This window comes from Mirounga angustirostris, unplaced genomic scaffold, assembly GCF_029215605.1.
Source record: "Mirounga angustirostris isolate CCGP_5_RB_7025 unplaced genomic scaffold, mMirAng1.0.hap1 SCAF_10, whole genome shotgun sequence".
In the NCBI taxonomy this organism is placed as follows: Eukaryota; Metazoa; Chordata; class Mammalia; order Carnivora; family Phocidae; genus Mirounga; species Mirounga angustirostris.
Genome location: NW_026991718.1, coordinates 33,766,524 through 33,792,975, shown reverse-complemented (window position 1 = coordinate 33,792,975; position 26,452 = coordinate 33,766,524). Strand labels below are relative to the sequence as shown.

At 54.2% G+C, this 26,452-nt stretch overlaps 1 protein-coding gene and 1 long non-coding RNA gene across 5 annotated transcripts in view; one reads left to right on the top strand and one right to left on the bottom strand.

Moving 5' to 3' along the window:
* Positions 1 to 26,031, top strand: part of LOC123851017 (uncharacterized) — a 51,795-nt gene extending 25,764 nt beyond the window's left edge. Inside the window, exon 3 of the long non-coding RNA XR_010405539.1 lies at positions 24,876 to 26,031. This is a non-coding gene — a long non-coding RNA (uncharacterized LOC123851017). The remainder of the gene's footprint in view (positions 1 to 24,875) is intronic.
* Positions 12,038 to 22,314, bottom strand: PKDCC (protein kinase domain containing, cytoplasmic). 4 transcript variants are annotated; one of them, XM_045884483.3, is made up of 7 exons: positions 21,503 to 22,314; positions 16,980 to 17,102; positions 16,097 to 16,368; positions 15,347 to 15,426; positions 14,997 to 15,104; positions 13,211 to 13,384; positions 12,038 to 12,985 (listed from the first exon to the last, which is right to left on the bottom strand). In XM_045884483.3, exons 1-7 carry the CDS (start codon positions 22,136 to 22,138, stop codon positions 12,900 to 12,902), a joined length of 1,479 nt encoding a protein of 492 aa, XP_045740439.1. In that variant the 5' UTR covers positions 22,139 to 22,314; the 3' UTR covers positions 12,038 to 12,899. The 4 variants fall into 4 exon arrangements, with proteins under 4 accessions (XP_045740439.1, XP_064428229.1, XP_064428227.1 ...); XM_064572159.1 differs by lacking the exon at positions 12,038 to 12,985 and adding an exon at positions 12,993 to 13,124; XM_064572157.1 differs by lacking the exon at positions 12,038 to 12,985 and having other exon boundaries at positions 13,290 to 14,580.
* Positions 26,032 to 26,452: the final 421 nt, after the last annotated feature.

Below are 26,452 nucleotides of genomic sequence, written 5' to 3'. Positions count from 1 at the left end.
TTAGGACACAAAGCCAGACAGCCCCTGAGGGTGGGCACCATCTCTTTACAAACACTGCCCAGTTTCCTTCAGGGGTATCTTTCTGCTGTGATGAGATAACCTTCTGTGTGTACACAGTACCAGGGCATCCGGGGCTGATGATCCATTTCTATCTTTGTGAGACTGGGAGGTCTAAGGAGGGTGCTGCTCCTTGGGAAGGTGGTTCTAATATTGCCCTAAAACAGAGACAGTTGCAACTGGCCTATCCAAGGCCTGGTCAGTCATTGTTCTTAGCTGGTGCTGGTCAATTGCCTATTTGCCCTCAGAACGGTTCCTTTACCTTGGCGGGCTGCTCTGTAGGATCTACATTTCTCAGTCTCTGCCTTTTGGCTTCCAGGGAAGTTCACTCAATGGCGGGCGGGGGGTGGGGGTACCCTGGCAGAAGATGAGAAGGAGGGAGGAGGGGGAAAGGTGGGGCATTTCTTTCTCTCTGCTTCCTTTGGTGTCTTTGGCAGAATCTAGGTCTTTTCATGGCTCCAGCTCGTATCAGATGACCCTTCTCTCTGTGGTTGCAGTTCCCACTGGACAGACTTTCTCACTTTCCTTTCTCCCTCTGGCCCTAGAGCAGAAGAGCCTTCTTGCCCTTGCTCCTGTCTGGATTGTCTTATCATTCCTGCATGGCTTCTTAGCTCTTTATCACTAGGTACCTATTACGTTTCCTCCAACTGCTAACGCTGATCATCTGCCTTTTATGTATCCAGGAATCCCTGGAGGTGAGGAAGGGTCCTGTGGCCCTGGCTCCAGATGGAGTCTACAAAACTTAGCTCCTGGTGGATCCAAATGTTATGCACACCAGTTACCATATTCTAAACCTGAGAGCAAACTGAGAAGACAGTTGGCCTGTTCCCACCAAGTTCAGGTCACTAGCGCTCCTTGGACCACCTTGTTCAGGAGGAGAGGCCCAGCCATGACAGGGAAAGGGATAGTACAGCTGAAGTGCATAGAGACTGGGGTGGGGGTGAGGTGTGCCCTGGTCACTGCTTTCTGCCCTTATGAGGTCCTCTGATGTGGTTTCCACTTTCATTGCTTGTGCTTTTATGCTTTGGAAGCTAGTGACTAAGAGTATGTGTGTGGGTTGAGAAATAGTATAAAAATGTAGCTTAGGGGCTAACATAGATGCACAGTGTGAGGCTGACTGACCTACATGGATGAATATGGATTAGGTTTCCACATCTGCAGGGATGTGGGTCCAGCATAGAGGAACCTCGAGCATGGCTCCCAAGGTCACTTAGTCTCCAAGACAAAGTCTTCACCGTCATTGGGAAGACGTGGGTCCAGAACAGAGTTTATGAAGCATTTTCAGCTGGGCCTAAGAAAGAGACACATGGGAGCCAAACCCAAGGCAGGGGCTGTGGGGACCTTCACCTTCCTTCCTTAGTTGGGGTCCAGCTCCCTCCAGCTGTGTTTACCACTGCAGCTCCCTCCACTGGGTACATGACAGAAGCCTGTGGCCAAGTCACTGGCCAGATGACAGTCAGGAGAGCTGTTGGTCCCTGATGGGCTGGGTTTTTCATTTAAAAAAGCTTGACCCTATCTATTTTGGTTCTTCCTTATTAGCAAGTAGGATCTGGGGGAGAAAAATAACAGGCAAAGGGGCAAGAATCAGGAAAACTGGTGAGGTAGCTGGATAGAGAAAGAGAGAGAGAGAGAAGTTACCCCATGATGACCTTCAGCTTCTCCCGCCTGCATCCTCATTGTGGGGAGAGCACAATCTCAGGCCTGCCCTGACTGCTCTGCTGAGTAGCCTGGCCTGGGCCCAGGGATCACGGGTCAGGCTGGACCACGGTGGGACTTGCTCCACGAAGGCCTTCTCCCCTTCTGAAGGCTGGAGGCCAACCTCTGGCAATGCCCCCTCTCCCCCCTCTGCCTTTTTTTTTCTGGGCCTGCAGCCTTGTCTTGATAATCTGTCTGGGGCCCTGCTTTATTCTCTCTGGCTTCTTCCCCACTAGATCCAGCATCTCGTGGGTGCTGGGATCTGCTGAGGGACCTTCATGATGCTGTGTGTCTGCTTCGATTTCAGAATACCCCTCTGGAATTGCCCATTGCTGGGGCCCATCTGCTGGTAGGGACACCCTGTTCCCAAATGCTGGAAGATCTGCCGCTCCCTGCCCCCGCTGCCGACAGTTGCTGAGCTGCCACCTGCTGTCTGTTTCCACACCCTTGCACACTGCATTCTGCTTGTCACTCTGGACGGCTGCCTGGCAGCTGCAGCTGAGGCTGTCCTGCCAGCACCTTCCCCAGCCCGATGGGTGGTCCTGTCCTGTCCTGGCCCTCCCAGCCTGCCTCATCTGCTGCATGTACTGAACCACATCTGGCTGGATATACTGCTGGAGTAGCCTGGATGGGCCCGGACACCTTGACCCCCAGAGAGATGGGCATCCTGCCTCAGGACCTCTTGGAGAGGGTCGGCTGTGGAACCCAACAGTACAAGACAATAATGATGATGACAGCTCATGTTTATTGAGGACTTATGAAGTGACAGGATCAGTGATTTACCAACTTGATGTATACCTCGCCACTCTCCTGTAAAATAAGTATTATTATGTCTCCTTTTGACAGATGAAGAAACTGGTGCTGCATGATATGAATGAATCCATGTGAAGGTCCCCCAGGGCATAATTTATGAAGCTAGGGTTAAGCACTTCTGCTTTTTGGTCCTGCTTTCTGGGCACCAGGAAGAAAAAAATAAGAGAAGACGTTTTTAGCCTTTAGGTGATTAAGGCCCAAGAAAGCAGAAGGGAGGAGGGTAGACTGGACAGGTCTATGCTTAGGACAGGATGGACAAATGAATAGAGCATCCCTTTTTGTCCAGATGAAGGTGGCAGAAGGTGACACGGAATCAGGAACTTGCCTTCAAAGGGTACGGATTGTAAATAATTGCCTGCCATGTCTTTGGAAGACTTTGGCCCCCAGTGGGAAGAACCTGCATTTGCATTGGCTTCTGCCACCAGCTTCAGCTCCCCTTAGGAACACAAGATCCCCTATGTCCTACCGGACTCTACAGTGATGGGATCCAGCAACAGGGTTGTAGCTGCAAAATGGATCAGGCTTTGTGCGGTCCCGCAGTTAGTCTTGGGGTCCTACCATGGTCCCGACTGCCCAAAGTGTGATTTTCAGATAGTCCAAGTCGTTCACAAGGAAATTCTGCCTTTTGGTTTTGCCAAAGAGGGAGCTGTTTGGAAGGGGACTCCGTGGTGGGGAATCCCATTCTGAGGGTGCCGTGAGGGCCGGTGGAGCCCAGGCACTATCCGAGTTACACAGGTGCGCCCCCCATGGTGGGCCATGTGTGCGGCTGCCTGGGTTCTGGAACCTGCGGGGTCCTCCGTGCTTGGAATAGTCTGGATCTGCTGACTTGGCAAAATGGGTGTGGGGGTTGGTGCACATCTGGAGGGGAGAGGGAAGGAGCCCCCGGTGGCCTGGGCCATGGAGGGGCTTGCCAGCTTTGCCCACAGCCCTGAGCTCCCCCTTCTTTCCCCTCAACCACAAGAACAGTGCAATTCTCCTCACGTTAAAAGTAAACATCTGGCAGCATCTGCCATGCTCAAAATAAACCAAGAACGAATAGGAGGCATTCGTAACCACAATAGGTCCTGGATAGGGAAGGAAGGGGTGGGTCACTATGTAAAAGCCAAAGCTGGCTACTTGCGGAGGCTCAATTCATTTGTTTCTTGATGGGTGGTTAATTAGTTGATCAATGCACAAGCTCCTAGAAGGTCCTGCCCGTGCCGTTTGCCATGGCTCCCGGGGCAGCTCCCATGGACATCACGAAAACTTGTGGGGCCAGATGGTCCATGGTACAGCAGGGACTGGGAATGATGGTCAGGCCTGAGGTGTTAGCTGCCCCTTGCTGCGCGTCCGGGGTCAAATATCCAAGGACCTGGGAAGACTGGGAAAACGGTGTGGCAAACCAGTGCCGTCCCATAGTAATATACACACTGACTCCTCAAGTCTGATCCACGAGCTGGAAACAGCCCGGGCCTGGCTGGCAGCATCTGATAGCTCTGACGGGGCTCAGGGATGAGACTGGCCATATCTGAACGGCATCGAATCCACTCCTCCCGGCACACTAAGTGTAAGCGACAGACAGAAAGACAAATCAATATTACAAATGTCACCAGCTTTCACGGTCTGGAAAGAGAAAGGCTTCCAACAAGGGACCGACCGATTCACAAAGCTTCGTAATTTTGGGGACTACTATCCTTCATCACCCTCATAAAAACAGCCAGAAGTGGCGTAGGGCTCAGTGGAGAAGAGCGAGCGGGAGAACATGGGGAAGGTCAGGGTGCCTTAATGCCCGGAGATCAGGCAGTTGGCTGTAACTTCAGAAATGGGTTTTATGCTGGAGGTCACAAAGTGGCTGTCAGCTGGCTGATTCCAGTTGGTAGACATGTACTAGTTGGCCCACAAATGCCTTTATTTTTGAATTTGAATTAGAGGCCAAAATGTGCCAATCAAGAGAATTATGCATGCATGTGCGTTCACACACACACACACACACACACACACACACCCCAAACCAAAAAAAAAAAACAAAAAATCCTCATATTCCCTTGAAATACCTGTGCGCTCAGGCCTAAGCTCTCCAGATGGCATCAGGCAGCACAACTCCCTTCCCTCCCTGCTGGCTTCTACAGTCATTTGTGATTTCAACTCTAGTATTAAGCCATCAAGCACATTTTATGGATCAGGGAGTTAGTGGGGCTGACTTTCCAAAACTCCAATTTAAATGAAGCTTATATAACAAAGTGGGAGAGAGAGATTTTGCTCCGACTTTAGGTGAAAAGATTGAGCTACTCCTTTAATCCATTGAAACAATTATCTAATTAAAATCATTTTTTTTTAAATTAAGCAACATTACAGCATGCAAGAAAAGTTCCGGAAATTTAAAAAAAATGCTACGTGGGTTGTCATCCTTGCAAAATTTTTCCTCGTGTGCATTCCTTCCAGTCTTTTTTCACACGCATTTTTACATAGTTGCCTATGTGGGTGTGCATCCTGCTTTTTTCATTGAACGCTGTAATTTACATATTTTATCCCATTGTTGTCTAATCCGCATTTTTTGTTTTTCTAAATAATGTTTCAAGGAACATCTGCAGCATTTGGATCTTTTTGTATTTTGAAGTATTTGCTCAGAAGATAGTTTCAGAAGTAGCATGAATGGGTTATATATGTAACAACTTGCATATTAAAGAGTTAACCTGGAAATTCCTAACCCACAAGTACCCTGTATAAGTCTCTTTATCTCAGCAAGTCATTGGAGAGGCTGTAGGGAAAAAAAAGCTCATTTCAGCATCTGTGATAGGATTGTGGGTAATTAAAAAAAAAAATTGCAGCATGTGAAGTCCATTCCGGGAATAGCACTATCTTGAGACCCAAGTCAAATAGGACTAAATGTGCTAAGCAGAGGCCTGTGTTTAAAGAAGAAACTCATTTGCTCTTAATAACTGCAAAATGCTGCATAGCTCGACGATGGAGTCAGAAAACTCCGCAGAGCATCAAAGCCTGGTTCAAAAAGATACGGGAAGCCAAGATACAAGACAAACTGTCTTTCCCCATTAAAGCATCTTTGTGCCCTAAGTACAAGAGTCATTTCTTAGAACAATGGCTGCCTTTAAAATTTTTTATTGATGGGAAAAAAAAAAAAAAGGCTAAACAGGACCAGAGTGTTTAAAGGTATTCTATACCCTATAAACAACCTGAAGAGGGGTGTAAACAAGGTGATGTGTCATAAAATGAAATGTGATACAGATAACCTTACCACTGTCTTCTGTTTGAGTTCAGATGGCTAACAGTGTCTTAAATCTCCGAGTCGTGGAAAGCAAGCACCCTGTATTTCATTTTCATTTTGCCTACACGTCTTTCCCCAAGTAAGTAAGAAGATCAACATCATGGAAGGGCAGGACGAAAGGAGAGCCTTTTCTAAAGACTGGCCTCCATGCCCAAGAACCTCAGGGTGCCTGAGGGCTTCTGGGAAATGGCCCACAAGTTTTGTTTCCACGCCGAGCCAGTCAGCAGCATCTCGCAGGGTGGGATTATGGAGCACTTGAGCAAGCCCCACCTCCTGTGGAAAGGCAGCCTGTCTTTGGTGAGGAGAAATCGTGTCTCCCTAATCTACTAGAGCTCTTTGAAGGGCCAAATAAGTGTATGGATAAGGGGGAAACAGTAGACACACTCTATTTACACTTTCACGAAGCTTCTGACAGGCTCCCCGCCAAAGCCTGTTGAGTCGCCATGGAAATGGGGGGAATGTCTGGGGGCCATAGAGAACTGGCTTAGAGATAAGAAAGACGGAGTAAGGATAAATAAGCCTCTCTCTGGATGGAGAAGTGTTAATGGTAGGGCTTCTGGTGGGGGAACTGATGCTCCTGAGGGTCCTGGTTAACCGGGCTAACTGGCCCTTAGCGATTTGAGATGGGACCGTCAGGCGCTCTGCTTTGCCAAGCAAATCAGCTTCCTTGCCCTATCATGACAGCTCCTCTCACCTCGTTGAGTTTGTGACAGCTCTAGTTATGTTTTTTTGACATCTTTAGTGACACTGTGAGGTCCTGAAAGGCAGGGGCATGTCTGGTAATTCAGTATTCATTGCAGTGATTAGCGCTTGAGAAATATTTTGTGGCCTGAGCCCTCGAGAGAGGAGGGAGTTGCACATTGAAATTGCCTGACTTGCCCATGATGCGGGGGGGCTCTTCTCTGTGGAGAAATCTCAACCAAAAGCTGTAAGCTGTGGGAGACGCAGGAGACTCGTGAGTGGTCTGATGTTCAGCATGGGCAAGGGTAGGTTGAGGAAAGCATTAGGTGAAAGATAATTCAAATTGCACTTTAATGGTTGTTGTTATACATTGCACAGGGAATACATATAGATGTATATTGGTATATATGGCAGTTTCGAGAAGAGTAGTATAAACTGTACTTTTGAGGGTGACAGATTTGAAGCTCTCAGTGCCAGCCCCAGAAAGAGTTTTGGGTCCCTATAATCCAGTGCCGCTTAATCTATTTTTCATTATTGCCCCCTCCCTTGCCAAGTACTTTTGTGGATACTTTTATCCTAACTGCACCACCCCCATGAAATTTTAATAGCATGCATATACTGTGTTATCTGTTTATATACTGTGGGCTTTTGGAGGATCACCAGCCATTGGGATATCTAAGATCTTTTCACGTCCGAGAGCCAAGTTTTTTCTCCTTGGGGATGATCATGGCCCTCATGAGAATGCATGCTGTAGAGGACTCCCCGACAATTACAGACCTCACATCAAGGTCCCTATGGCTTCAGGTGGGTTTGTCCAGTGGAGAGCTCCAAAGGAGACGGGGACGGGGCAGAGGGGCGGGGAGGAGAGTAACACGAGCATACATATTCATCTGGCTCCCTCCTTGTGAGGTCACCCCGCCTGGCTGTGTCCTTGGTCACTTGACTCCTTCTAGGTTCTCTGGGTTCTGGTAACAGATTATATTCCCTCCCCTTGGGAGGGGTTGGTAATAGCTATACTGCTGCTAGCCCGAGTTCCAGCCCTATCCCTTGGGGTTCTCCTGTACCTACACATTTATAAATCTATCTCTCCTATTCCTGTTGGGACCCTGAATCACAGATGGGGGACATCTTATCACTATACCTCAGGAGAACACCCTGGAGCGGAGAGGAGGCAAGCAGAGGGTAGGTGAGTGATGGAGGGTGGGGGGCCAGGTAGGATGGGGCAGGAGGACAAGGGATTACAGTCCTAAAAAAGGAGGCTGAGATGGGCCTTGTTTTAATTTGCGGAATGGGGTGAGACAATGAACTCCCTGGACATGGTCACTGGGGATCCTCTAGAACTTGAGAAGTAATTTTAAGAAATAATGTGGTCAATCTTCTTCCCACAGTTGGGACTTATATAGCACTTTCTCCACCTGATGGTGTAGCCTTGGCCTGGATTCACAAAGAAGTTACCGGGGGAGGGGCGCCTGGGTGGCTCAGTCGTTAAGTGTCTGCCTTCGGCTCAGGTCATGATATCGGGGTCCTGGGATCGAGCCCCACATTGGGCTCCCTGCTCAGCGGGAAGCCTGCTTCTCCCTCTCCCACTCCCCCTGCTTGTGTTCCCTCTCTCCCTATGTCTCTGTTGAATAAATAAATAAAATCTTAAAAAAAAAAAAAAGAACTTACGGGGGAAATAAAAGTCCTGCATGATAGACCTCAAAGGCGTCCTGAAAAAAGGTCAAGCTCTTTGGGGGACATCCTCACCCTTATGGGATGAGCCAGAGAGGCAGACCTGGTCTCCTTAAATTGCCTTTTGGGTTTTCTATCAAAGGCAGGTGGGGGTCTGGGAATTCTTCCTAAGGGGCGTGCAGGTCTGAGACATCACTGATCTGGGTGCCGGGGGACGCTGTGCTCCCACGTGAGACAGTGGGGAGAGGTGAAGAAACACAGGCTTTCGGAGGCTAACATCCTGGCTCTTCACCTTCTGGGCCATCCACCGTTTCAGAGCCGCCGTGGGGATTAAATGAGAAAGTAAGGGCACATAAAGGCAGCCCGGCCCTCTTCCTAGCCGACTGAGTAGTCGCATGCTCCGAGTCTACCAAGCCTTTGGCTGGCTCTGTCCCTGGGAGTAGGGGGTGACCGAGCTTTACATGCTTTGGGCTCCAGAAGCCAGAGAGTGAAAGCAAGAAGCCGTTGTCATGGATGGCGGGCGGGTGGGCACATTATCCTGAGGCCTCCTAATCCCATTTTCTGCTTTCATGTTAATCCTCTTCCTCCTGTCTGCCACACACTCAACTCGCAGGGCACTGACCCGGAGAGCCCCGCTCCACCTCCTCCCCGCGATGGCAGTGCTCCCTGTTGGGGGCGCTGGAGGTGGGGCGTGGGGACAGTCTGGCTGTGCCTCGGTTCTCCCCAGCCCACCTGGGTAGTCTTCCAGGCCAGGTCCCAGGTGAACCCTGAGGGCTCAGCTCACTCATAGCAACGACACATCAACCAGTATTTCCTAAACACGTACTGTTTGCTGACACTGGCTAAGACCCTTACTTACATAATTTCATTTGGTCCCTGTAACACTGCTGTGAAGCAGATATTATTTATCTGAAATTTGCAGACGAGGAGACGGAGGCTCAGGGAGTTGTCACAGCCCAGATGACACAAAGAGCAAAACGCAGGATGGGCCAAAATTCCTCCAGAGTCTCTTGGGGGACCAGTGGCAATGTGAGCCCTCTCATGTTGCTTCCTACTTCCCCAGCGCTGGAAAGGACCCACCTCTGGCTTCCCTCCTCTGGGACTGTCACCCAAGGCTTCAGTTAGGTGAATGTATTTCTCCCATGCATGAGGCCCCTGGTATCATTCCACTCCACTAGGCAGCGGAGCGGAAAGAACATAGACTTTGGGGAAAGCGGGTGTGGTTCTGGCTTCCGCAGGAAGGGGACAAGATGTACCCAGGAACTGAACGTTTTCCAGGGAGACAGGTGGCTACATGGTGAACTGCCATCTGGGGGGAGGGGTGATTTTGCCTCAGGCTTTTTACTCACTGTCCCTTTCCTTTCAGGGCACTCTGTCACCTCTGTTCCTAGCTGCGAATGCCCTTTATTCTGCAGGGCTGAACCTGGCCATTTTTCCTCCCAGGTATCTAGGTTCTGAGGCAAGGCTCGCTCGCTGAGGAAGAAGCAATCTACTATCGCCTCAGCCGCCTGTACCTGAGTCTTTCTAAAAAAGTTTAAGGTGCTCTGGACCTCCATTTAATTTATTTTTTTATTTAGATTTTATTTATTTTATTTATTTATTTATTTAATTTATTTATATATTAAAGGTTTTATTTGTTCATTCGAGACACAGATACAGAGAGAGAGAGAGAGCATGAGCAGGGGGAGGGGCAGAGGGAGAGGGAGAAGCAGGCTCCCCACCGAGCAAGGTGCCAGACGCGGGGCTCGATCCCAGGACCCTGGGATCATGACCTGAGCCAAAGGCAGACGCTTAACTATCTGAGCCACCCAGGCGCCCCTAGATTTTATTTATTTATTTGAGAGCAAGAAAGCATGGGCGGGGGGCGGTGCAGAGGGAGAGGGAGAAGCAGGCTCCCTGCTGAGCAGGGAGACCAATGTGGGGCTCAATCCTAGGACACTAGGATCATGACCTGAGCCAAAGGCAGACACTTAACTGACTGAGCCACCCAGGTGCCCCTGGACCTCCATTTTAGTTTGTCATCCACTCCAAGTAAGCAAGGGCTCCCTACGTCTCACTTAGATTGCTGCGATTCTCCCCTCTGGGACAGGTCTGGAAGTTATGGTGGGATTTGAATGCTTACTGAATCCCTTAGCAGCTGTCATCTAGACTTCAGTTTTCAGGTCCATAAAATTGGAATGATAATTGTACCTTGCTGAGGCCAGCGCCTGCCCCTCTCCTCGGGCCACTTCTAGAAACTTCTAGAGCCTAGAAGGCAGTTCTGGGTTCATCTTCAGCATTCTCTTTCCTCACTGAGCCACACACTTCCTGGGCCCTATGGGCCTGTCTGCTGAGTGTAATCAGGGTCTTTGTTTCCCTCTGGGCTACATAGACCCTGCAGACTTCGCTGCCCCAGTCCCATGACACCTCCTTGGTCTCAGCATAGTGATGTGGATCCTCCTGTCCTCAAATCCCATGTGCTGGTCTGCGCTGGAGAATAACAGAGGGCAGGGGAAATCTAACACTGGACGGCATGGGGCAGGCTACACGTGTTGTAGTGCATGAATTCAGCTGAGGAAAGGGGTCTGGAGATCTCAAGAAAGCAGAGGTCCTCCGTGGAAGGGTGGGACCTGAGGGGGGTGAGCACGGCTGGGATCTGACTTGGTTGAGCCATGGTATGAGTTGCTGTAGGTGGCTCTGACCTTCCCACAATCACCAAATCCAGGAAGCCAAAGGCGAGATGTGGCACGTGTGGGCCAGGCATGGTGGTAGGGAGGTGCAACCTTGAGCGTCTGAGCAGCATCCATGATTAGGATTCCAGAACTAAGATTGCCTCCTCAATCCCTTACAACCACAGGGACATCTTGGGCATGAGAACTTACAACAACCACGTCTGTTGAGGAGAAATCGGGTTCTGAGTTAAAGTTTGGTTATACTTTTTAAAGCCCTTAAAGGTTTGTGTGCTTTGAAAATATTCTAGAAGCAGAATGAGTGTACAGGAGAGAAGATGCAGGTTTTCAAGTTAGAAGATGTGTATCAGATATGTTGGGCTCCTTCTGGCCTCAGTGTGATTGATTGTGAACCCTTAGGTCCTCACTTTCCCCTCTGGGTTTCCACACACTTGGGCCTTCCCTTGCTAGACCCTCCCTCCTTTTTCTTTTTTTTTTAAAGATTTTATTTATTTATTTGACAGAGAGAGACACAGCGAGAGAGGGAACACAAGCAGGGGGAGTGGGAGAGGGAGAAGCAGGCTCCATGCAGAGCAGGGAGCCCGATGCGGGACTCGATCCCAGGACCCTGGGATCATGACCTGAGCCGAAGGCAGTCGCTTAACCGACTGAGCCACCCAGGCGCCCTAGACCCTCCCTCCTAAAGCCCAGGTAGAGGGAGCTGGTCTTTCTCTAGACCTTCCTTTCTCCCCTCTTTCCATATATTTTATGCTCAGAGAAAAGCTCAGGAAAACAAATTGCCCATTAGCTTGTGGTGGGCCGTGGTGATGATGACCAGGCCCAACCCCGAACGGGACAAAGCTGACCTGACTACAGGTTGCTCAGAGCCCTGCAACCTGACTGTGGCTGACATCCCACCCTTAGGACACCAGTCCTTTAGGTAAAAGCTCTGTATATAAAGAACTGGTGTGTGTGAAAGCGTGAACGTCCCTAGGGGAGGAAGTCCCTCCTGTCTTTTGTCCGGACACGGATGTGGAGGGCCATGGAGGGAGGTGGGCGCCGTGGGAGCAGGGCCTGCAAACACATTTTGCCAACTTCAGTGTTTGCCACAGAGATTTCACTCCTCCAAAGGTCATCCCCCATGACCTCTCCTGCCCCCACTTCCCCAAACAAACACCAAAGACATTAAATGAGGACAAGTCAGCCCAAGAAACTGTGGCTTTGGGAAGAGTCCTTGCCGTGAAACGTCATTTATTAATTGATTGACCTTTTTTTTTTTTTTTTTACAAAAATAAACATTCTAATGAACAAGAAGTACAAAAGCTTCTGGATATACAAACTCCAGGAGGGGGGAGAGGCTGGTTTTGGCTGCTTTGCGGCTTTCACTGAAAGCAAATGAGGCAGAAAGGCCCCGGCCCCACCCCCACCCCAGGTCCTGGCTCAAACTGCAACCTGCTCCTTGACCCCATGTCTTGGCTCATACCTTGTGGGCTCCTCTGTCCCTGCCTCTGCGCTGGCCTGTGGGTGCCCCCGGTTGGGTGGCCAGAGGTGGCCTCCCCGGGTACAGAATCCCCCACATCCCAGAGCATTCCCGTCAAGTCTTCTGTCCGGAGCTGAGCTGAGAGAACACTCCGTGACTGATTGTCCCCACGCAGCCCCCACCAGATGGTGACATGCAGCAGCAGGGGCTCTGGCTACATTCTTACACCACGGACACAGTGATGGGGCTGCCCACAGAACTGTCCCAGCGAGGGCCAGAGCCCCCCCAGGGGATACCAGCCTGAGCCTTGCTGGCTGCCCAGAGGCTTGGGAAGGCAGTCCGCCCCCCTGCCCCGCTCCCGTGATTCCTGGCCCCGGGGCCAGCAGTCCCATACCTAGACCGGTAAACTCACATTTTAACATTTGGCATTATTGCACGTTGTCCTGGTCACCTCACCGTCTGGGATGTCAGCCTCGTCTGCAGGGGTTTCCAGGTGACATGCAGTGTTGCTAGTGCAAGTCCGTCCCTCCCTCCCTCCACCGGCGAGCCCAGCTGGCGGGCTGGTCCGCTGTCAGCTGAGCCCCCCGAGAGGTCAGCCCAAGGCCCTCACATATGTCGTCTTGTTGGGATCAGGGACCACGTGGCTCCATCCTGTCTTGAAAAATACCAGCTGCCGACCTGGAGGCAGAGGTGAGAGATAACGGGACTGTCTCTCTCCCTGGAGGCGGGGCCACTCTCCCCGATGGGACTGCCTAGAGGACGCGTAGACTTGTCTCTCCTCATCTCGGCCTTCTTGTCTTTTCATCAAAGCTGGCTTCTGACGGGGGACCACTACCTGTCAGGCTCTTCCAGGGAATGCCAGTCACCTCCCTCAGGACGTCCTTTCCCTTCCCACTGGCTTACCTGTCCAGGTGGTCTGGTTGGTGACCACAAAGGCCTGGCACTGGGCATGGCTCTCGCAGACGTCCACGGCCTCAGCCAGGTTGAACACCGAGAGGAGGCAGCTCCCGTGGTGGTAGGAGGGCCAGCAGCGGTAGTCTTCCTGGGGGATGGCGCTGTCTGGGAGGCGCTGGTACTCTGTGGGGTTGGGGATGGAGCTCGAATGAGAGCTCTGTGTTTCCAGGCAGGAGGGCTGGGGCCGCTTCCTGGAAAGGGCTAAGACTCATTTCCTAACTGAAAGCTGAAAGCTAGCCCAGTCACCCTCGCATGGGGATGAAGGCAGCTACTGCTGTGGAACTGGGCTGAGCACCCAGTAAAGGCAAAGCTCAGGTTCGGTTTTTGGGAGACCCACAGCTCCCAAATCTGAGGGTGCACAGTGGGTTCGGACAGCACCTGACAGCGGGTGCATCGTGGGATAAACGCACACGCAGAGCTTGAGGTCGGGACATTTTGGACATTTAAAGCCGGGCTTCTCAAACTTCAGTGTGCCTGTGAATCTCCAGGGACTCTTGCTAAAATGCAGATCCCGATTTAGGGGGTCAGGGGTGGGGTTTGGGGGTGGGCATTTCTAACCAGCTTCTGGTGCTGCTGGTCTGCAGACCACACTTTGAGTAGCAAGAGTTTAGAGCACCCCTGGGTCCTGCTTCCTTTGGGCCTTAGGGAGAGAGATGAGGCAAGCTCCTCAGGGAGGGAGCAGTTGGGGATTTCTGAAGTTATGAGGAATGCAAATGAATGTGAAACACAAAAATGACCATTGGGGAATCCACAGCTCTGGTGTCTGGGGGAGGAAGCTGGAGGAAAAATCTTCCCATTATACAGAAAGAGCCCCCAGAGGCTCTGCGAGCTCCTCAATCAGGAAGCTGCTCGTTCACCTGAGTCCTTCCTGCTGCCTGGGGAGCCCCAGCTCGGGACTGATAATGCAGAAGCCCTGGGCCTCTGGCCACCCCGCCCTCCTGCCTCCTTCTTCTACCAGGGACTAGACCAAAGTCCAGGGCTGGCTGTGATTTATGGCCCCATAAACGGCGTCCTCAGGGACAGAGCCAGCCATTGTTCACCTCGTTAAACTTTATTTACAGGGCTAACGAGGGCTCCCCCACCCCTAAGACTGGCCAGAGCTCCTTGAATACAGAGGCTGCCCACTCCTGGCCCCCCTGCCAGCCATGATAAACCCCAGGGCCTCAGCAGAACGACGACGGCTGGGGGCTGCAATTCTCCCCGTGCTCCTGGGCTTCTTGGCTGGTTTCGGTGTGGAATCGCAGCCTCCTCCAGCCTCCCTCCTAGCCCCAGAAGGGCAGAGGAAGGAAAGAGGAGCCAACATATATTCTGTAATACAACTGTGTAACAGGAAGCAAGTTAATTGCTTGCACACACTTCGCCTAGCATTGAATCCCCATAAGCATTTTGTGAGGCAGGAAATATTAAACCCAGTTCACAGGAGAGAAAAATGAGGCTCAAGGTGTAGGGAAGCTGCTCAAAGTCACACAGTCAATACAGAGTGGGGTCTGGAGCTACCCAGAGAAGGGGTGTCGATGCCTGCCCCCCCCCCCGCCCCCTGCCCCGAGGTCAAGGCAGAATTATAGTCGTTCTGGCTCAGCCAGAGAGAAGACCTCCAAGTAGAGGCTAAACAGTCAGTGGTCTCTTCAAGTGTGCCTTAGGAGGATGAGCCGCTTAGCGCGATTAAGGGGACCACTCACCCTCCCCCCTGCTCCCGAGCCCCTGGAGCCCCTGGAGCCCTGCGGGAGCCACTCACCGGCTCTGCTGCCTGCTGAGCTGTTCTGCAGATACTGCCCGCTCCGGAACAGGTGCAGCACTCTCTCCAGCCGGGCCAGAGTCTCGTCTACTCCCCAGCTGAGCTCTCCTGCGGAGTGCAGTGTGGCTAGGAGAGGGTGCCCGCGCTCCTACCCCTTCCCGCGGTCTGCAACCTGCTGCCTTTCCCTCTCTTCCCCTGGAACCTGGGCCCGGGTGACCAGTGGACTGGGAAGGGGGTTTGCCATGGAATGCCACTTTGGGAAACGCAATACTGTGCTGTCCTGGGGCATTTTCGACACCATGCCTGCTGGGGGACGGTGATGGGAAGCAGACGGCGCCTGGAGAGCTCACCCGTGGCGTTGACAATGCTGTCCAGCAGAGGCCGCAGTGCGGGTGGGGCACTGTGGGGCAGGAGGTATGTGAAGAAAAACCTGGGGCAGAGAGAAACCAGGGGCTCAGTGGTCTGGCCTTGGGGACACATCCTTCCTCTGCCCCAACTTGGGACAGAACCTTAATCTGGCCAGGGAGCCTGATCCCTCAGGCCTACTACCCAGGCATAACCCCAGAGCGAATGAAGGAGTCCACTCAGGACTCAGGGTAGGGATCAGGACACATGCTAAGGCCACACCTTAACTTTATACCACGCTGCAATCTGAGGTCTCTTTTCCCCATCCGTCCCCAGGACTCCCCCACCACCCAGTGCTACCTTATCCCCTGAGCTGATCACTGTGACAGCAGCCCCATAGCTGAGGCCCAGTGAGGAGCTTCCAAGACTGAAGGACCAGGGGACGAAGGGGTAGTGCCAGTCCCACCAGCCCTAGGCTCTGAATCGGACACTATTTTAAGAAGCCTCCAGCTGCCACCCCCCACCCCAGATTCTCCTTGGAGATGACTATTTTTAGCCTCATCGCCGGGAGCCTGAATGTTCCCTTCTTGAGTGGGTAGAAGACCTTCCCCACCCCTGCTCCTCCATTGATCAAGGCGGAGTCTCCCCACCCTGGCTGGCCTCCTGGACCCCATGTGGGCTCTCCCCTTGCCATGCCCTCCCTGGCTCACTCTTCCTCCTCGGCCTTCCTGGGGGGGTGGGGGGTTGGAGGTCACCTGTAGGCATTGTAGAGGTTGCGCTTCTCATTCATGCCCTCACACCAGCCCTGGGCCGAGCAGGGCAGGCTGAAGTTCCTGGCCGGAAACTCCAGGATGCAGTCAGCACTGCTTGCACATGGCGTCTCCTCCACGCGTGCGTCGTCCAGATCTGTCACCTTTAGCTCTCCATCCACCAGCACGAACTGTCGGGGGCGGAAGTCCAGCAGAGTGACCGAGCCCAGTGGGGAGTGGGCCAGGTGGTGAAGGAGCCGGCCCAGGCTCAGGCAGATCTGAGGGGCAGACACAAGGCTGCTCATAGGCTTCTCTCCTGGGAGGGGGCCTGGGAGACTCCAGGGCTCACCCCTTTGGGGCGGGGGGGGGGTTGGCTTTTCTCTTAAAGGCTCCAGTGCTTACTAAGGGCTGAGGGCCAGGGGCCTTACAGAGCAAGCCAGTGATTTTCTAGTAACCCTGGGCTGACCTGACCCTGAAAGTAACATGGAGTCGGTGGGAAACAGGCCGCATGGAAGTCTGCAGATACCGGCTCTCCTCCTTGAAGTTGCATCTTGAGTGTGGTTTTAGTCCAGTGCATGGAAATGGAGGGTCAAGATGACTTTAAGGTCTTTTCTAGTCCTAGGACACTGGCCCTCTGGCAGCCAGGCTACACGGGCGTGCATGCATGTGTGTGTGTGTGTGTGTGTGTGTGTAAGGAGCACAAAAACGTCAGGATCTTCTATGTCTTGCTTCTTTTTTTAACCCCTTGGCTGACAGCTGAGTCAGTTTTGCTCCATCTTTCCCTCCTTTTTCTGACTGAGAAGGAGTCCAAGCTGCTCTGGAGGGCTGGCCTTCTAAGGGAAAACCATCCCAGCAAGGAGCCCAGAGCCCAGCCCTCTGCCCTGCTCACTCGGAAGCGGTCCTCCCAGGAAGTCTGCAGGAGCTGGATCATCTCCACAGGGGCACCCAGCTCTGTGATGGTGGTCAGGGTGTCCGGGATGTCCTCGCTGTCCTGGTAGCAGTAGCCATAGAGCTGGGGGAGGCCCAGGGCAGGTCATTAGGTCACAGGGTCGGAGTGGGGACAGAGAAGGGCTGGGCTGTCAGAGGCCCCCCTCCCTCTGCACTACGCACCTCCCACCCTGATCCCTAGGCTGTTGCTTCAGCTCAGGCCAGAAGAGAACAGCAGCATGGCCCAGGGAAGCCTGCCCTCTGTCCCTGCAGCCAGAGCTCCTGCTGGCGACTTCAGCCTCCTACCTCCTGCTGCTCAGGTAAATGGGCAGGTCTGGACACCACGTGTCAGCCATGTGCCAGGCACTGTGCTAAGTGTTCTACATGCATAACTTGATTCTTATAATCTCCAATTTACAGGTGAGGAAACTAACTCAGAGAAGTTAAGTTACTTGTGTAACGTTACACAGCTAATGCAGGAGCTAGCATTCATATTTATGTCACTTGGATTCCACAGCCTGGTTCTTTCTACGAATACCATTTGTTAATCAACAAGCCAGCAAATGGGTATTCTACCTCCTCTCCTGCTCCAGTCCTCTATTCCTTTTTTTTTTTTTTTTAAAGATTTTATTTATTTATTTGTCAGAGAGACAGAGAGAGAGAGAGAGCGAGCACAAGCAGGGGGAGCGGCAGGCAGAGGGAGAAGCAGGCTCCCCAATGAGCAAGGACCCTGATGCAGGGCTCGATCCCAGGACCCTGGGATCAGGATCTGAACCGAAGGCAAACGATTAACCGACTGAGCCACTCAGGTGTCCCGGGCTTCTATTCCTTATCATTTCTACTTTCTGGCAACTTCATTTTTTCTCAGCTCTGGTCTTGTGGGCGGAAAAACAAGCTCCCTCGGACTGGTAACAAGCATTTATAAGAACAAAGCATCCAAGGGGCACAGCCTTGAGTGTTCTTTGCATATGTTGGTGGTGGGGGTGGTCACACCCACCAATGGGATTAGTAGTAAGGGATGGTTTCTGCGGAAGATCAGTTCTTTGGGGGCATGCTCACAAGGGCCTGCCCACTCCACAGGACCTGAGGATGGGCTCGGCACAGCTCATCTAGTCAGGGACTTCTGGGAAGCACAGCCTGACTTTGTCATTAACACCTAAACCAGCATCCAGAGAGAGAGCCCTGCTTCCTCCAGCCTCCCCCACCACACTGCCCATCAGCCAGGGATCAGATGAGGCTCAAAACAACCAGCACCCTGTGGGGTTAGAAACACAAAGGCTGAGTTGTCCAGACCACAATAGGGAGAGGGGAGAGCTGCACAATGTGGGGGCTGGTGGGAGGGTGGGGTTGCAGAGCAGGGGGGAGCCAAGCCCACAGGTTAGATGTCCCTGCATACTGTCACCCTTCTTACCATCATTCACACCCCTCCCAGATCCACTCCAGCCTCACGTGCCCTCTTCCGTCCCAGGAGTGCCCTTTCAGCTCTCCCTTCCTGGAGCCAGCTGCCCCAAGCCTGCCAGCATGAGAGAAGGCACGGCTCAGGGCCGCCATTAGATCAGCAGGGCTGCAAACCAGGGATCAGGGGACAGTCCCAGGCACCCTCTTCTTCCCTCTCTCTCTCTCTGCTCCCCCACCTCGCATTAGCCCAGGGAGGCCCCAGGCCCCGGTGGGGCGGGGGTGGGGGGTGGGGGGGAAGGTAAGGGGAGCAGCCCTGGGGCCTGGTTCTCATTTTCTTGCCCAGAGTCTGAGCCTTTGTGGGAAACTTCTGAAGGTTATTAAACACCCGGAGGTCGTTAAATGCGCTGTTAACGAGGTATTAATCAACACCCCTCAGGAAAAAATAAAAAGACACCATTAACCCCTCCAGGAAGCGTGAGGCTGAGCATTTCAGTCGCATCTTTTGTTCGTTTGGGAGAAGAAATATACTCTAGCAGGGCCAGAATCTGGGCCCAAGCAGGCTGGGGCCCCATCTGAGGCCTGAGATCCTGGAACTGTGGAGGTTGGGGGGAGGGAAGACCCTTTTGCCCTTTGACCCTGGGCTATAGAGGCATCTATCACGTGATAAGTGTGTGTGTGTGTGTGTGTGTGTGTGTGTGTGTGTGTGTAGGGGGTGACAGAAGAAAGATAGAGAGATCTCGCCCAGGCAGGTCCCCAGAGACCAGAGAAAGTGCTGGGAGGTGCATGGTGGGACATGCTACCTGGGGCTTTTCTAGTAGAATCCACAGAACCAACTTGGGGGCTACCAGAGATGGGGATGGGGCCTCCGGGTGGCCTGGGGGAGCCGGAACTCTAAGAAACATTCTTTGGCTCCTCCCTGGTTCAGCAGTCAAATGGTTTTGAAATTTTAAATGAGTAAGAGGTATTGAAACATTGCACACCCTCACTGCAGCCTCCTGAGCACCCCCCTGTACCCCACAGCGGGCTTCCGTGGCAGCAGAGGTGGCCCTGAGGAAGAGGCCAGAGGGACTCTGGCTGGCGGTCACCCCAAAACAGTTCCTAAACTCAAACTCAGGGACCCTTTCTTCCTCGCTCATGGTAGCTTTTTACCTTTCCCCAGATGGAAAGGGACCCTCTCCACCTTCTAACACTTGGTGCCCTAGGGCAACTACCCCCAGTCTCTGACCCTGTAAAAGTCACACAGCCGACCTCAGACAGACCCAGTCTTGGGTGAAAACTATTCAGCTGTAATATATATGTATTACCTATGTAATATAGATGTATTTTGGGGGGTGCTTTCAGAATCGGGCAGAGGCCTGACATTAAAGCGGAGGACCATTCTGTGAGATGCGTGGGGGCAGTTAGCTAGATGCTGGTCAGGAAGCTTGGGTAGGGTGAGTGAGGGAGGGAGAAATTCCTTAAGAGACAGGAGAGCACATCAAAACCTCAAACCTGTCCTAAGGGAGGTGTGTGTGGGGGGGCCTCTTGAATCAATTAACTAACACTTAATGTCCTGCTTCTCCACTGCCTCAGAATCTGGCTGACACCCCAGGGTTGCCAAAAAGTTCCCAAGAGCCCCTGGAAGCGAAGAGAACAAGATCCTCCCAGTTAGAATGGCCACGTAACCAGTCGCTCACTCCCTGAAGCTCCAGGCCCAGTGTCAGCTGGGCATCCAGGCATGGCTGGTCACAACCGTTGGCTCTGCCCGACCTCCTGCCACCAGTTCAGGGCGTAGGACCTGGTCACAAGTGTCTGACCAGAGTCGGGGGAGCCTGGGGAGACCTGGAGCCAGCAGGAATATAAATAGCTCTCTCGCCTCTCTCTTGTTCCACAGTATCCACCCAGGCCTGGGGTCTATCTCAGTCCTTACAAGAGGACGGAGGGACTCCTAGATTTCTCTTCAGTTCTGCTGGGTGCAGAAAGGTTAATTTGAGGGGGCTCGGAGGTGCAAGGTGTGGGCGAGGTTCCTCTGCTGGGGAGTCTGCACACACCCTCTGTTCAGCGGGCCAAGACCAGTCAGGGATTCCCCTCTCAGGCTGCTCAGACATGTGCAAGGGAAGAGTTTGTCTAATCCTAGGGTCGACTCAAGGACAGAGAGCTGGGGGAGAGGAGGAAGTGGGTGTGTTAGGGCAGTGCTGGGGCTGTGAGTGGCCCACTCTCTTAGTCTAGCCCGGAGGGGACAAGGTGGGGTCTCATCTCTCCCCTCTGCTCCTCAGTGAACAGGAGAGACAGAGTCCCATTTAGTAGGAACCTGGGCATCTGGCCTTTTCAGTCTTCCAGCCACTGGCCACATCTGCTCTGATAATGTGACCCTGAGACCCTCAGGCCCGTAGCCTGTCCCCTGAGCACTGAGCTAAGATCCTAAGGCTTCCTTCATAATCCAAGGGCTGTCTTTAAGGCCTGGAGAATGGCGGGGTCACTTCTGGGAAGGGCTGTGCATTTTCTGGCCTACTACCCAATTCCCTCCAGTCCTTCCAGTGGCTTCTGGGTGGGGTAGGGGGTGGGGATATTCTCTGGGAATCAAGCCCAATACAGGGTCTCTTTCTAGCCCTTCCCAACCCCGTTGTTGTCCCATCCCATCTTCAAAGCCTGACAAGCCACTGGACGTTGAGAGAAGTGGGGTTCAGATTCCATCAAGAAAAGGGGCCCTATCACTGCAGTTGGAATCCTGACTCAGGGATGACCTCTGTGTCTTGGCTTGGGGTTATTTCCCTGGTGCTCAACACCCTAGCTCCAGCCAGAAGCAGGGTCCTAAGTCCTAACAGACTCGCACTCCTACCTCGAGTTTTGGGACCCTCGGTCCTGGTCTCTGTCTTCAAAGGATATGGGGTGGAAGCTGAGAGACGCAGGAGTCCCTCCGTAAAGAGACGCCCACTCAGGAGTGAGGGGCAGGGTAGTGTAGTGGGCAGCGGCCGCGGTCGGGGTTCTGCCCCTACTTAACCTGGGCACAGTCTTTATCTCTATGGCCGAGGGTTCTCTTCCAGTCAGAGTGACCGGACCTGGGCACGTCCAGCCAGCACCCTCACCCTCTCACCCCCACCGTCGTACCTGCAACACGTTGGGGTGCCGCAGCCGCTCCAGCAGCACCATCTCCTTGAGCAGCTTGTGGGCCGCCAGCCGGTAGCAGCCCCTCCGAGCCCCGAACTCGCGCACGCAGCTGCCCAGATCGTGGCCGCTGAAGTCCACCGCCTTGAGCGCCACCGCGGCGCCGCCCGGCAGGCGGACCCGGTACACGGCCTTGGTGTAGCCCGAGCCCACGTACTGTGCGCCGGACACGTTGCGGAGCGCGGCGCAGCCCAGGCGCGGGCCCGAGCCGGGGGAGCCCGGGCCGGGAGCCGGGGGCCAGCTCGGGGCGCCGTCGGGCAGGGGGGCCCGCGGGGGCCGGGGACGCTGCAGGCCCGGCCCGCCCGGAGCCAGGTCCATCAGGCGCCGCCGCTCCGGCCGGCCGGCCCCGGGCCCGGGGCCCCCGCGGGAATAGCGCTGCACCTCCTCGTAGCGCGCTCGGATCTGCCGGGCCAGTTCCCCGCGGCCGCCGCGACGGCCCGGGCCCGGGGCTGGCGAGGGCCCGGGGGACTGGCCTGGCCGCGGAGGCTCCGACCCCGGTGCGAAGAGCACGTTGAGGACGGAGCCCAGCAGGAAGGAGGCGCAGAAACCCGCGGCTACCGCCGCCCGCCGGCGCCGCATCGCTCCCCTCCCCCCAGCCGGCCGGCCCCGCGCGGCTCCCTCGCCCCGGAGGCTCAGGCTCCGAGGCGGCTCCGCTCTGCGCCCCTCCGGCCCCCTGCCCAGTCCGAGCGCATGGCCCCGGCGGCCCCGACCCCGGCCCCTCGCGGGCCGCACATCGGCCTGACACTTGCCTCCCTCCCGCCCTGCCCCCGCCGCTTATAAGGCCCGGAGCCGCCCCCGCCCCCGCCCCCTCCGCCTCCGCCTCCCAGCTCCCGGCCCGAGCCCGTCCTCGGCGCCGCCCCCTCCGGCCGCCCGGCCCGGCCTTCCCCGCTGACTGACAGCGGGACCTCCTCCCGCGGCCGTCCGGGCCTGGGAAGCGGCGCGGAGGCGGCTCCGGCCCTGCCCAGCCCGCGGGCCCCCGAGCTCGGGCCGCGAAAGGGGGAAGGGGCGGCGGCGACCCCGCGACGCGCGGGAGCTCCGGGCCCGGCGCGAGGGCGGATAACGGGGCCGGGGCTGCCGGATAACGGGACCGGGAGGCGGATAACGGAGCCGGCCGGCCGGGGTGGGGGAGAAGATAGAGGGGTGAGGTCGGCGGGTAACGGGCTCCGGAGGGGACGAGCAGCTGGCTCTGGGGTGCTGGGGGTCCGTGTGCTCTCAGAGCTCTCTCCCGGAACCCAGGGCCTCCCTCCGGGGTGGGGGCTGGGGATAGAGGCTCCTCGCCCAGTCCCGGATCCCGGGGCGAAGGGGTGGGGGTGGTGTGGGGAGGTGGCCGTAGAGAGGCTGGCACCTGCGAGCCTGCGTGGGTCGGGAATTCTGGGATCAGAGGAATAATCGAAGATGCCCTCTTCAACCTCCGCCACCAAGTCTTTCTGGCTTCTCATTTTCCTTGACCCTGAAGCCCCAGATCGAACTCCTCTCCCCGGGATCCCCGCAGTCAGCAGCGGATCGCGAACCATATGCATGCTAGTAGTTTGTGCAAAGGGTGCATTTGTACCCACGGACGTGCGTGGTCCAGGCTGTCTGTGGAGTGTGTGCACTGGTGTGTCTGAAGGGGCCACTGTGTCGGAGGAAGGGAGTGTGTACCCTGTGTGTAAGCTGGTGCTGACTCCGCCAGAACTTCTGGTCCCTCCTCCTCCCTCCCTGATTGCATCATTAGTGCTAATTGAGGGGCTTTCACACGCCAGTGCATTAGCTGTTTGGAGTGAGCTTCCCCCCTCCTGGGAGAGATAAGCTGCTGCCCCTCCCCATCCCAGCCCTCCACTTCCCCACAGCCCTGGAACTGTCCACCCAGAACCTCTCACCTTCCTGGGCACCTTCCTGCCTCCCTCTGGTTCTGGACTGGTTAATCTCTTTCCTCCCCGCAGTGTCAGAGATTGGCTGGAGAGGAGTCAGGGGGGTGTCGGAAGGACACCTCTCTGAGGGGGTGTCAGGGAGGGGAGATTTTCCTCCAGGGGGCTGAAGAGGTCTGGCATTCCTACAGAATGCAGAGTCACTGTGATGAGAGAGCGGACGGGAATCTCTCTCCCAGTTCTTTTGGACATGGAAGGGCAGAGGGGAGGACTGAGTCTTGGATTTCCAGCCTGGGATTCCACTGAGGTAGGGGCATCCATCCCTGACTCTCGGGGTGCCCTAAGGCTGGAGCGTTGGGGCCCAGTCCAACTTAGCAGGCATGGGAAAGGCAGAGTGAGAAAAGCCACGGTTCTTCTGAGAACCTTGAGTTTGGTGGGTTCAGTCTGGCCCTGTTTAGCTGCTCTGACCGGTGCTGGCCCACCGCTGCTGGGTGTGGGGGCAATGTTCTGAGCAGATGCCCTCCCCAGCCCTCACACCAGATGTCTTTGTTCTAATTAACTGTGCTGGGAAAACCAACCTGGGTTTGTAAACAGAGCTACTGGCTAAAGTCAACAGCAGCAAACAGCAAACATTCTCCTCACACAGCCTCAGTCCAACCCAGCCCCTGGGGAAGAAGGGAGGCTTGCAGATCCTGAGGCCCCCTGGCCCACTGCTGAGTCAGGGAAAGCCTATCTGCCTCCGTGACCCCAATATGGCTGCTCTCTTTCCAGTTCCAGGGGCTCCTCTCCTGGTGAGGACTGGGGATTCTGGGAGGAACAGAGATGCCAACCAAGTTAGGCTCTGCCCCTCTTCCAGCAATCTCCTCGAATCTCCCCAGCCAAACCTCTGCATCCAGGAGGAAGCCATGGAGTGGGGGATGGGGGGTGGGGGTGGGGTGGATATTCCTTAAAGAGCTTTCTTTGGGGCCTGCTCTGCTCTAGGGTCTCGGAGAAGCCCCTGAGGTAGGACTTGGCACTGCGAGTCTCCAACTTAGAGCTGGTGAATATAAGGCGAACATTGTTAAGTTTGTTACACATCAAGTAGGTATTATAATAACATGTTCTGAAATTAGATAATTATTCCTATGATATCTTTGCCAAGGCTCGGTGTTTCTATTATGGTCTGAAAGTTCAGTGCACACAGGGGCCTGAGGAACAGGCACAAATGTACATACAAGGCACACGTGGAAGCCCACGGAGCGGTAGCTTCCCACACAAGAACGAAGACATTTCAGCGCTCTCCTTACACCCACTCTGTCTCCCCCGCCAGTCTCAGACACACAGACACACACAATCTTTGATGGAAATAGGTTTCTGGCCTCTGAAAAAAAGGGATTGCGCTTTTGGAGATTAGAGTTTCTGAATTGGCAGTTCTTGAGTTCTTAACCAAATTCTGCTTGTTTGCTTTTTTTTTTTTTTTTGCCACCCAGGGAGAAGAATCATCATTTCAAAAGAATGGAAAAAGACAGACTACTGCTTCAAGCTCGGGATCCGTAGTCTGCCCACTGGCCCTGTCCTGGCGACCCGGCAGGGCCAGCCTCCTGCTCAGGCCAGTGTCCAGCTTTGAGCACTGAATGCCATCTTCACAAGAGAGTCTTCCTCCAGCTGTCACTCAGGGCCACAGCCGCCCGCAGACCAGAGTCTCTGCTAGTGTGAAGGCTCAGTGCTGCAGCCATACCGCATCTTCCTGTTTCTCCCCCTGCCTGCCACACCCCTACCCACCCCAAAGGCTAACTTGGATAGCTCTCCTTGGGAAGGAGGCAGAGGGTTCAGACTCCAAAATGCTAGATTTCTCTGGAAATGTCTTAGACACCTCTTGTCTGTATGTTGTGTCAGGTGGTCCTGGGCTGCCTCTCAGCAGCTCTCTTAGTCGTCTCCCTTTAACCTCCAGCCCAGCTCCCTTTAACCTCCCTTTAACACCTCTTTTGGAGTATTATGCTCCTGCTTGAAAACTTGGAGGGTAAACTGAACTGGGCCGTTGGGCCTCCATGAGCTGCCCCAGCCCTGCCCCCAGCCCTGTTGGCCCCTGCATGGAGCCAGACTTCCCCAGCCCCGTGCCTGCCCTGTGTCCTGACTTGCAGCCATCATCTGTGTTTTCCCAGGTTGCCCTCCCAGCTCCTCCTTCCTGAAATGCTCTCTTCTAGCCTCTCCGTGTAGTCTTTGCTAGCTGGTTCTTCTAGGTCTTCCGGAAAGTAGCGAGTTACACATAATCTTCTCGGGTGCCTGGGTCCCTGGGATCTTGAAGGTATATTCTCAGAGTTCTGTGGATTTATTTCCTTTAAAAGGAAATGTACAAAATACATTTCTCTGGTCTTGGAAACTTTGATGTAGAGTTGAGAGCTTGGGACTTGGAGTCAGAGAAATCGGGGTTCAAATCTCATTAGCTGAGTTACCTTGGGCAAGGTAGGTAACCTCTCTGTGTCGAGTTTTCTCACGAAGAAAATGGGAGAAAATAGTCACTACCACGTGAAGTTGTTGAGTGATGATATGCAAAGACATGTAAAGTGCCTGGCACAGGGCAAGCCCTCAGTATGTGTGATTTATTGCTAGTATTCACGGTCAAACAAATAAACATCTGTGACCACATTGCTTGGTTGGCTGTAACTCTGCCCAGAGGCAGAAATGACTTTACTTCCATCCTGGTTTCCACTGGTGAAATCCCTCAGCCTCCTGGGCTTTCACTGTGCCTGGAATTTTCACTTTTTTCCAAATCAGCAAACCAGTGGTCAGTTGATCAGAAGAGGCCTCCTTTGCCTCCCCCACCCCACAGTGAGCTGTGGAGAGAAGACCACGAATCAGGGCCTGATGCCAAAGTGACTGAGAGCAGGATAGGCCTTCCTGGGGCAAGAAGCTGGGGGAGGGGATGGATTCAGAAGAGGAGGGGGGAGGGAAAGGGGTGGAGTCAGGCAGCCTGCTCTCCCACCCCCACTTCCCTCAGGTAGGAAGTGAAGCTGACTTTGCAAAATATAAAAAACAGATGATGAAGGTCAGGTTTCCTACACAGTGG

Coding starts and splice junctions, on each gene's coding strand:
- PKDCC (XM_064572157.1), bottom strand. CDS start 22,138: ATGCGGCGCCGGCGGGCGGCGGTAGCCGCGGGTTTCTGCGCCTCCTTC. Junction 15,427..16,096: donor AACCTCTACAATGCCTACAG/GTGACCTCCAAC, acceptor TCTCTGCCCCAG/GTTTTTCTTCACATACCTCC. Junction 15,105..15,346: donor CAGCATTGTCAACGCCACGG/GTGAGCTCTCCA, acceptor TGCACTCCGCAG/GAGAGCTCAGCTGGGGAGTA.